At 28.3% G+C, this 11,293-nt stretch overlaps 1 protein-coding gene across 3 annotated transcripts in view; it reads left to right on the forward strand.

Annotated features, from left to right (window-relative positions):
• The first annotated feature begins 1,247 nt into the window (after nt 1-1,247).
• The window catches only part of LOC115234185 (cytochrome P450 4C1-like), a 26,062-nt gene continuing 16,016 nt past the window's right edge, over nt 1,248-11,293 (forward strand). Inside the window, exons 1-7 of one of the 3 annotated variants that reach the window (XM_029804992.1) lie at nt 1,248-1,409; nt 3,917-4,097; nt 4,271-4,380; nt 6,414-6,504; nt 7,932-8,126; nt 9,028-9,094; nt 9,276-9,402. In XM_029804992.1, the coding sequence (XP_029660852.1) occupies nt 1,350-1,409; nt 3,917-4,097; nt 4,271-4,380; nt 6,414-6,504; nt 7,932-8,126; nt 9,028-9,094; nt 9,276-9,402 (831 nt within the window). In that variant the 5' untranslated portion in view covers nt 1,248-1,349. The remainder of the gene's footprint in view (nt 1,410-3,916; nt 4,098-4,270; nt 4,381-6,413; nt 6,505-7,931; nt 8,127-9,027; nt 9,095-9,275; nt 9,403-11,293) is intronic. The other 2 variants (XM_029805013.1, XM_029805002.1) reach the window with 2 other exon arrangements.

An 11,293-nucleotide genomic window follows, 5' to 3' on the forward strand; every position in this document is an offset into this window, starting at 1 on the left:
TATATATATATTATATTAAAATACTACAAAATGCTTAATCAAACGGAAATATATTAAAGGAATTATATATAGAACTGATATAATCTTATATACATATTAATTTAAATAAACATAAAATATATTCAGAAACATAAATAATTGGATTTTGCATTGAATTTTGCATAAGACTGATGAATAAAGTTAAAATCAATTTTCAAATTTACTCAATATTTAATTATTCTGTTTTATTACATTTCGCTTAAATCACCAATTATTTGTTTTGGTATTATTGACGCTAGAGAAAATTCTAAAGATGTGATGCACATGTTTTCTGGAAACAAATATTATTTTTATTTGTTTTTTTAACCGAATGGTTACTCCTTTTTAGCGATTATAGATAATATTAAAATAGCTTGAAATTCAGTGCAAGAATTATATCTTTCTTTTTCAATTGTTTTTACAGATTATTTCTTAAGTGATTTTATTATATATTTCTTTCTCATTGTTATAGGAATTTGTTTTATTATAATAAATAAAAAATCTCATCATTTAATATAAAACATACATATAAAAACGGTATTGCATCGCTGTTGATCATTCAGGTAATCACACATTTGATAAACATTATGAGGAGTTACGAAGCGTATGTCCGGATCTCAAATTGAATTTCCATGGAAAATATTCGCTATAGAACATACAGAAGAGCATATGAAAATGAGTTGTTAACAATTCAAGAATTGTTCAAAACAGTGATCTTCGAGTTTAAACTCTCATCCGATGATATTGTGTATATTAATAACTTCTACTATATAGGCGTTCATTAATCAGTCATAATTCAACAAGCCGAGGTCAAAAAGATTATCGGCTCGGATAGTACAAACATAATTTAGAATTTTACTTTATTCAGAATTTTGTGTCGTGACAAACAATTTATTGTAGTCGCCTTGCGACTAATTTATGCAGTGTTTAATATTTTAATTCTATCTTTATTGTGAATGCAAATTTCGCTACGTGTATATATTTTTCTTATAAATAAAAAATTAAAAACGTTTTGATCTGTGACTTATTTGAAACAATTATGTAAAAGGATATTCTATATGGTTTGTGTTACAAATGTTAAGTGGTGTGCGTGAATAGAATATCATTTTAGAACAAAAGATTGACCTTTGTACAGCAAATTGGATGAGCCGAGACGCCGGGACGATAACGGCTTTTTTCTGGTAACCATGATTAGCAGTTTCCTTCAAAAAGACACCGGCAGTACTTTTGCTGGATCCGTCTACATAAATTGAGAAGAGAAATTCGTGTGTTGCGCATTACAGAAGCGAGGCCGCATCTACAGATACCGAAAAAAAAGATTTACATTTGCGATGGAGTCTTTGGCGCACCTGGCATCTCCGTCATCTCGTCGAGCATTCGTAGTAATACAGGTAAAACGTTTCACGTGCCATTTTATCGTTAAATTACGAGCAAATAAAAGACGCGAAAGTTGTTATCTTGTATATTTCGAGATGTTAATTATTTATTTTTTTTCTTGTTTGTAAATTAGTAGCATTGCGAAAATTTGATGGACATTTTATAATGGTTTTATAATGGAATTATCATCCCATCAAACGTATATCAATGTTGATCTTTTGTTTACGGAGCTACCAAATCGAGCAAAAATAAAAAAATGAGAGTACTACGAATGATTTTTTTTCTTGGTATGAATGTACGAAAGGTAAATAAATTATGAGTTTTATTTCCTTTCCTTTTGATTCGTGTTTATCTGGTCGCAAAAAGCCAGCAGATCGCGGTTGTCGAATGATCTTGCATCTTTATTGCACTGCGTTCTGATTAGAGTTTTGTTCGTTGATGCTCTTTGCTTGTGGCTCGAAGAATTTTTATCTACGTCGCTACCATCAATATCATAATGTTAATCTCTTGCCGCCTGTTAAATGCAACATCATGTTGTTTTGACAATAGGTAACAGATCGGTTTCGTCATTGTTTATTATAAGCATTTATATTCTCTTACGTAGTTCTCGCGCAATTTTTATTATAATATACTATATTATACATTTCTTTAATTTAAATATTCAAGCATTTAAGTTGAATACTTAAATATTTTAACTAAAAAAATAATAACCAATTAAATGCATTTAGACTAGGCAATAATAATATTTTTTCTCCATGTAAATTTGCAATATATGTCTTGTATATTATCTAACATGTATGTGTGCATACATCACTACTAGAACAGCAATTACCGGTCGTAAAAAATTTTCTGGTGAGGATAAAAAGCAAGGATCAATTATTTACAAATTATTATCATAACTGGTTTGGAAAGTAACAATCATGATCAGCAGAATACGCAAGAAAATCACAGTAAGATTATATACATTATGTCATTACGTGAAAAAATAGAGATTGTACTTTACACATTGCCTGAGATAAAGCTTATTATGTATATATTGTAACGTTTCTTAAGTATGCGTGCTTAAGAGTTATTACTTAAATATACTATATGCAAACGGTTATTGTTTCAATCAGTTTCTGTCACGTATTTCATTGTTATCAAAAGTCAGTTCCCAATACAGCATTCTGCCAATCGTGCAGAAACACTTCAAACGCTTGCAAGGAGAAATCATATAAGATAAATGATCTGATTTCATACGTTGCATTATATGAATATTTATATGTACCTGGTTCGAGTAGCGCAAACGAGAACGAAATCTTTATTATTCAAGTCTCGTTTGCAGTATCATATCGCGATTGAATCTTGAATCGAGAAAGAAGTCGCGATTGCAGTATCATATCGCGATTGAATCTTGAATCGAGAAAAAGTAAAAGCAATTACATATAATCTTCTGCTTTAAAAAAAAAAAGTTATTCTAAACATCTCCTCTCTCTTTTTTTTTTAGTTATTTTATTATATTTAATTATATTACATTTATATGTACAAAGTATGATAAATTATAATACGTGATAAGTGATGAATAGTGATATCTGCGAAAAGTGTCAAATATCTTGGTAAAATATCATTGTTTGAACATTAAGTGCTTCGACATAACAGTAAGTATCGAAATCTTGCATTTTTTTCAGTATAATTTAGTTAAAACTCGTGGTTTTGCTTTTTATTTTTTTCAAGACACAAAGTAATTCACGCGAAGTTAAAATGTGATTTAATAAAAAAACTCATGAAACAAAGTACGGGCGGATATTTTTTGAGGAGAGATCAATCTTTGCTATCTCGATTCTTTAAATCCTATTATATAAAATTAAGATAAGTAATCATTCGGAAACAAAATTAACAGTGTATATTTAAAATTTTACGGATCATAATTCTTTGAAACTCGGTTATATACGTATATGTCAATTAAACAGTAATGATGGAGCGCTTACATTGTTGCGCAAATGTATGTGTGTTTGATTAAAAATTTGAAATTCAATATTGCTTTAGTATTTTGTAAACATCATATATATCATATATTTAAATTATTGTTAAAAAAAGAATAATTATACGTTTTAAGCCGCAAAACTTTTAAAGACTTCAATGAAATACGGTAGAAAAATAAAATATAAATAATTCATTGCGATTTTCGTGAATTTTTCGATTAATAAGCACAGATTCCAAATTAGGAAGAGTTACATAGAAATAATCGAGAAATATTCCGCCGACGAAATATTTTCATCCACATTGATTTTATAATCGATTTTGATCGATGATATGTATTTATATACACATTATATGTATATTAATCTTCATCAAAAACGTGTCTTTATAAAATTTTCTCAGTTAATACAGATAATAATGATATAAAAATTATGTCAATGAAATCTTTGTCAATGTGTGTATGTAAAATTCCAATGTTTTTCTACATTAAGAAGTATCTATAGTAATTGTTATTTATGCATTTACATATTTTTGTAACTTGAGCTCTTTAATATGTTTACAGGTTACGAGAATGGACTTAATCTCTTTGATACTGTGCGCTTTGTTCGCAGTTTTAATAATCCCCGCAATTATATCGACAGTACATCATCAATATGTTCTTCGACAAAAGCTCAAGAATATTCCTCAGATCGGTAGATTTCCTTTTGGCATGGCATTTGAATTAATGAAGCAGACGGATTATGGTGAAGAACTTTATGAATAAGATATTGCTATTACATGCTTTTACAAATATCTTTTATATATTTTTAGTAAAAAGTTTAAAGAAATTAATAAATGAAAAAAATTTGTCATTTATTTTAAATCGGTATAATAATTAATAAATATTGAATATCTGATTATGTGCTTATTCCCACAGGACGCAAGGAATGGCTTCAGCAATGTATGTTGCGGTTTAAAGAAGGAGTTTTCATATTTTGGGTTGGCATGAAACCGTTCATTACTCTCTATAAACCTGAACTTTTAGAGGTAAGAATGAAAAGAATCTTATTTACGGCATAAAATCTTATAGTAAAGTATCGGTTATTATATTCTTTGCGATGTAAATGTATAAATAGTAATTTAATATCATAAGAAAATAAAACTATTTTTAATAGTGAAATAGAGAAAACTTTTATAAACGTATTATTAAAAATTATTAAAAAGTTTCTCGATGTAATAGAGAAAAAGGATTTCGTTAATGGTCAGTAATACAATTGTTATTATTGTATATATGAAAAATATGTCCATATTTTGCTGTTATAATGAATTATTTGATATTACAACAAAACTTTTTCTTTCGGTGAAATAGAAAAATTTTTACTTATTAAATTTATTTGTAAAAATACAAATTTACTGTTAAAGTAAAATAATTTATTCCTAATAAGTGCTTTTAGCCATTCATTGTTTCAGTGATTGTAGAATAAACAGTAATTTATTATTTTAGAAAACAATTTTATTTGTGTGTATTGTATCGTATCGAGTTTGTATGTGTTGTGCATGTGCATATAGTGTCGATAAATCTCAATACTGTTTATTTGAAAAGACTCTCTTGTTTGATGATTATTTGAATTTGCTTGATTTTTATTTGAAAAGAGATAATTCGCTTGATGATCTTTGTATCTTATATAGAAAGAAAAATATGCTGACTCAGCGGATGATATTTCACATCGCCGAAGTAAATTGAGATCTATTATAATATTGACAATGAAAAAAGATTTGGTTGCAAGATTAATTTCTTTGTTAAAAATAATTTTGATAAATTATGACGCGTGGACGCAGGTTCACCCACACATACACGTGTGTGCGGGCGAGCGCGTCATAATTTATCAAAATTATCTTTAACAAAAAAATTAATCTTGCAGCCAAATCTTTTTTTCATTGTTAATATTATAATAGATCTAAATTTACTTCGGCGATGTGAAATATCAAATCTTTTTTTCATTGTCATTATTATAATAGATCTAAATTTACTTTGGCGATGGAAAATATCATCCGCTGAGTCTGTATATTTTTTTTACTACATAAGATGCAAAGATCAAGCAAATTATCTTTTCAAATAAACATTAAGCAAGTTCAAATAATCATCAAACAAGAGAGTCTTTTCAAATAAACAGTATTAAGGTGTATCGACACTATCTGCATGATAATAAAAAGAAGATATATTCAGATTAAGAGAATATATATATATAATCTCTTCTCTCTGTACTATACAGGGTGTCCCATTTTAATCTATCACCCCTCGTAACTTTGCATTGAAGGTGACCTTCATGTGATCTTCAAACAACTATCCAAGGTCACACCAATAACACCCTCTTATGTACCCCTCAAAGTCAAAAAACTTTTGTATGAAATATTTTTCTCTACGACCGTTCCCTGCAAAGTTACGAGGGGTGATAGATTAAAATGGGACACCCTGTATATACCATATAGAAGAGATTATATATATATATTCTCTTAATCTGAATATATCTTCTTTTTATTATCATGCAGATAGTGTCGATACACCTTAATACTGTTTATTTGAAAAGACTCTCTTGTTTGATGATTATTTGAACTTGCTTAACCATATTTATAGGAAATTTTTTGTTCAGAATTAAATTTCCTATAAGATCTTAAAGTCTGGCTGAAACGTTCGGGGCCACCCTGTATATATATATTCTTGCATCTACTATATTATATCTGCGTCATCAAAAAAACTGAATCGCCTCTCGAGTGAGATATTTCATGGTAAACCTCATATTCCTCAATTATATATTCCAAGTTAATTCAACGATCTAGTCAATTATCGGTTTCATATTTAGAATATAAATAAAAATGATAAAATAGAATGTCTTTTTCTACTGGTACATCAGGAAAAATGTAATTAACGATACATGAAAAAATAAATCGTGAATAAAAGTTTTGCATATGAAACTCTGTTTTTAAAAAAATTAGAAATATGAAAAAAGATATTCTATTTAACATAAATGTGATAAATTATTACGCGCACGGTTATATTCTTTTTAAACACATTTTTACAGATTATTTTACCTAGCACCGTAAATATCGAGAAAGGATTTCCTTATCATATGATGGAATCTTGGTTAGGCAAAGGGCTTCTAACTTCTACAGGTAAATACATAAACTCTTTTACATCTAAATAAACTAATAAAGGCTGTTATGAATGTATCATACAAAGAAGACAAAAGGCAATCAAGAGCTAGCGCGGTAATTTGTGCGCATATGTTTTATTACAATCACAAATTACATTGATATTTTAACTAAGTGATAAACATTATCATAAAAAGCGTACTTTCCGGTCTTTTTTTTGGACCATCTTCAGCACAATTACAAAGTATAGGGAATATATTATATCAAAAATGTAATAGTAATAAGAGAAACAGAGTGAATCACCCATGTTGTCAGAAAATAAATGTTATATAATGGAATTTCGAGACGAAAAAAGACTGTCCGATAAAATATACTACATTAAAAAAACATAACTGGCAATACAAATATACCGAACTTGAACGAGTCATCCATATTGTACAAAAGGCAAATGTTACACACGGATGTTCGAGACAGATTGTCAAGTCTCTTCATATCGCACGATACATAAAGTAAATATGAATACAGAGGAGTGTTTACAAATAAGACGGCGTGACTTTCAAAGTTTTGGTAACTTATAACTTACATCCGTAGAAGCATAATATAAACATTCTGTGTCTATCTGCAAATTAAGTTTATTTTCTTGCCTTTTAATGTATACCATCATAGAAATTAAGCGTTTCTTAAGCAAAGCTTCACTATCCAGAATTTTGACTTTATCCCAATCAAAATCGTAATTAAATTCTAATCTATGATCAGTTAAAACAGAATGATTCGTCGTATTCCATCTAATATGATTGCGATGCTCCTTGTACGAAACTGTCTGTCTGTTTGACTGATGTATGAGACATTACAATTACTGCAGTTAATTTTATAAATGACATTACTGTGCAAAGCTTTAGGAAGAGTGTTTTTGTGAACTCTAATATAACTATATTAATTTATTGAGATTAAAGTTTTTTACATCTACTATTTTTAATACTTCATTAAAGATGAAAAATAAATTACAGCCTACATTAGATTATGCATTTTTGATGTATGGTTATTCGCGAAAACATCTTGAACAAATCACAAGAAAACGAAGGAGTAAAATGTCACTAATACAAATACATAAATTTTTGTATATATGTACATCTGATAAAAAATAAGAAGATATTTTTTCGTATTCTTATCTTTGTGTGATTACTTATGTAACTGATTTTACATATTATTAATTATTCATATTAATTGGCACGCTTTAAAACTTTATTCAGTTGTTTGTGGAATTTTTTCTATTTACACTACAAATATTCCGAAGCGATATGCAAGAAAAACAAAACTAAAATACAATATAAAACTGTGCAATAAAATGTTCTTTCTTTATTTTTATACGAACTTTTGCGCACTTATATTTTTTATCTCTCTTACGATTTATTTAACACGTAAATGTATTGTTGATTAAACTGCTTCAGGAAAACAATGGAATCATGATAGAAAACTCATCGGGCCGACGTTCCATTTTAGTATATTGGATCAATTTGCCGTGGTTATATCCGAAAAAGCAGAGATTCTGACAAAATGTCTCGAGAGAGAAATAGCAAAGAACCCAGGAAAAGCTATTAATATTTTTCCGTTCGCTAACAATGTTGCTCTCGACATTATATGTGGTAATAAACATATATATATCACATCATTATAATATATAATATGTCTTGTAGACAAAAGTATCGCTGACACAGTATATTTTATGCTGCAACAACAAATTTTCAGTTACATGATATGAATATTATATAAAAAGACTTATCAAGTACTATAAATTTTAATTTTGCTGAACTAATATATAAGTTCTTTCGTTATAATAATAAATTGATTGCTTATTTATTTATTTATTCATTTATTTCGCTATTAAATCAATATTTAAAAATATGTTTGCTAAAAAAATAGATGATTTTGCTTTAACATTGAATTTATTCTCTACGATCAAATTTAATCGGCACACAAGATCATTCTATTCTGTTGAGAAATTAAGTTTTACCTGCAATATCGAATAATTGATTTCTGTATCGAATACCGTTTGTTTTCATGAAATGAAGTTTATTGAGGCTCCGTTCCAATATTCACTGTCAGTACTGAAAATCTATACGTTTACACAGTACTGGCAGTTAACATCGAGACGCAGCCTGAATGTGTTGTGGCAATAATGGTGTTGCTGTAACAATAAAAGACTTTCTCTTTTTATATATATAATCACGGATTACAATACTAGTATAATTTCGATGACCTCGATTTCCGACATTGTATATATATGTATACCAACGCAGAAATCAAATCTTACGTGACATTTTTTATATAATTGTGAAAATAAATATATGATTTATTCTCGTAGATATATAAATATAAGCAAAATTTTATATCAGTTCCGGTGTATAAAAATTAATTATTTGATTCAATATTATTTTCGAGAGTTATAAGTATCAATTTTATTCTTTTATATGGAATTTGTAAGGAATATAGCATACATTGACAAGCAAGTTATGGCGATAATAATAATAAATAATTATTTTGCAGAGACGGCAATGGGTGTGGATATACATGCTCAAGAAGTTGAAACCGAGTATACCACAACAATACATAGGTTCGAAAAGTCACGAGTTACATTATTTTGTTAGTAATAAAATAGTTAACAGCATTAATGACTTATTAAGAAGATCTGTTTAAGAATTAACAACAGAATTTGTTTGATTAATTTATATTTAATATACTTAATAGCATTAATATGTTATTATATCAGTTTAACGTTTTGATCGTATTTTTAGAAGTTCTAAATTAATAGCCGACCGATTTTGTCAACCGTGGCTTTGGTCAGATTGGTTGTATAACTTAGTGCCTTCAGGAAGAAAATATAATTCAGAACTTAGCAAAATACATAAATTTACGAAAGAGGTACGCGCAAAAAGTAACGCTAATGATACATTTAATACATAATACACTTAATACATAATGTATTAAGATATCGGCAGAATTTTATTAAATTAATTATTTACATTATTTTTTGTTGGGATGAATTCAACAAGCTTACAACGAATAAATGATAAATTTCAGGTGATACGTAAGAAGAAGATCGCACGACAATCGGGAAACAGGTCTACCAAATCGGAAAACGAGGATGACGAACTTGATATAGGTATGATTATTAAATTATTAAATTATCGTTATACATATGCTTTGATGGCTTGTGTAAATATTTTTAAAATTATTTTCATGAAATTTATTTCGATAGGTAAGCGAAGGAGGAAAGCTTTTCTGGATCTGTTACTAGATCAGAATGAGAAGGACGAAACTCCGTTAACTGATGATTACTCTCATTTACCGACCGTGCGAAGAGATATTCATCCATTTCACGCCAAAGAAATAACCAATTTATCAGCAAATATTGATTTTTCTTTATCGTGCACAATCTTTATAATCTTTCCCGACTATCAATCCCGACATCAAATCGAAATATAAAGCAAATATATGCGTTACCATTGCATAACCAAAAGTTAAGAGAATATAAATGGTTTATGAGCAATTATTTCTTATGCAAATGTCGTCGATTGTTTTAATCGCAATATATTAATAATATATATTATGAAAATGAAGCACACAGCACACAGATTTAAATCAATATAATAACTATAATAAATTTAAATTTAATTGATACATAAAAACTGGATTAGTTTGTCACTTATATTTTCTTTCTCTTTTTGGAAATTTGTCTTGTAGTTTATACATTATCTACGAGTGCGTCTTCAAAGAAAAGCGATATGGTTTTTTCAATTGACTCATTTCAAATTTTAATCGATATAATTTTTCAATTAACTCATTTCAAATTTTAATCGATATGATTTTTTCAATTAACTCATTTTAAATTTTAGTCGAAAAACGACTTCTATACAAATTTTAAATTCCGCACGAAGTTTCATAATTTGAAAGAGTTTTAAGAAAATCGGACTGGGACATGTATTCTCTAGATTTCAGTGTATCTCTATACAATCATTATCAAAATGACAGTTAATATCTAATTTATCACTTCGGCCGGGAATAGACATTGTGTTTTTATTATTCCGGATTAAATTGAATAAACAGTTGGATGTTAGATTATGTGACTGTGATAAATTAAACACCGATGGATATCTAGTCTGATATGAGAAAAGCATTCGCTGATTAAATTCAAATTTTGGCTACGCTTGTTTGTTTATGTATTTTTATTGAATAACAATAACATAATTCGTAGTTTCAATTATTTTACTACATTATAATTATAATTATATTGTAAATCACCGACAGCTATACGCGTGACGATGGTGTTTGGACGTTGTTTGCTTATTTGTACAGATTTTACACAGGTTTTAGTGAGTCTTCCTTTCTGATTATCAATTTTAACTTAAAATTTGACTACAACAACAAATATGGTATATGTCAAGTTTTAAAACATTATTATAATCTTTATATATTTATATCTATGCTGAAGATGGACCAAAAAACGTTTTGAAACATACATTTTTAATATACATGTATTAGTAAAATTCAACAATAATAAATTCGTGCACCAATATCCGCGCTTTGGCTCTTATTTGCCAGTTTTTCCACTTAACAATTAAATAATTAATAATTAATAATTAATAATTATTCGACATTGATATTGTGTTATGCCTCCGGAGAGGCACGGTAGTTGGGATCGTTTGCCGGAAGGAATTTGGGAATTCGGGCTCCGCCCGAGTAACTCACTGATTTTATTATAAATAAAAATGACACCTTTGTATTCGGAATAAATATATATATAACTATTTTA

This window comes from Formica exsecta, unplaced genomic scaffold (assembly GCF_003651465.1).
Source record: "Formica exsecta isolate Colony F162 unplaced genomic scaffold, ASM365146v1 scaffold106, whole genome shotgun sequence".
Classification (NCBI taxonomy): Eukaryota; Metazoa; Arthropoda; class Insecta; order Hymenoptera; family Formicidae; genus Formica; species Formica exsecta.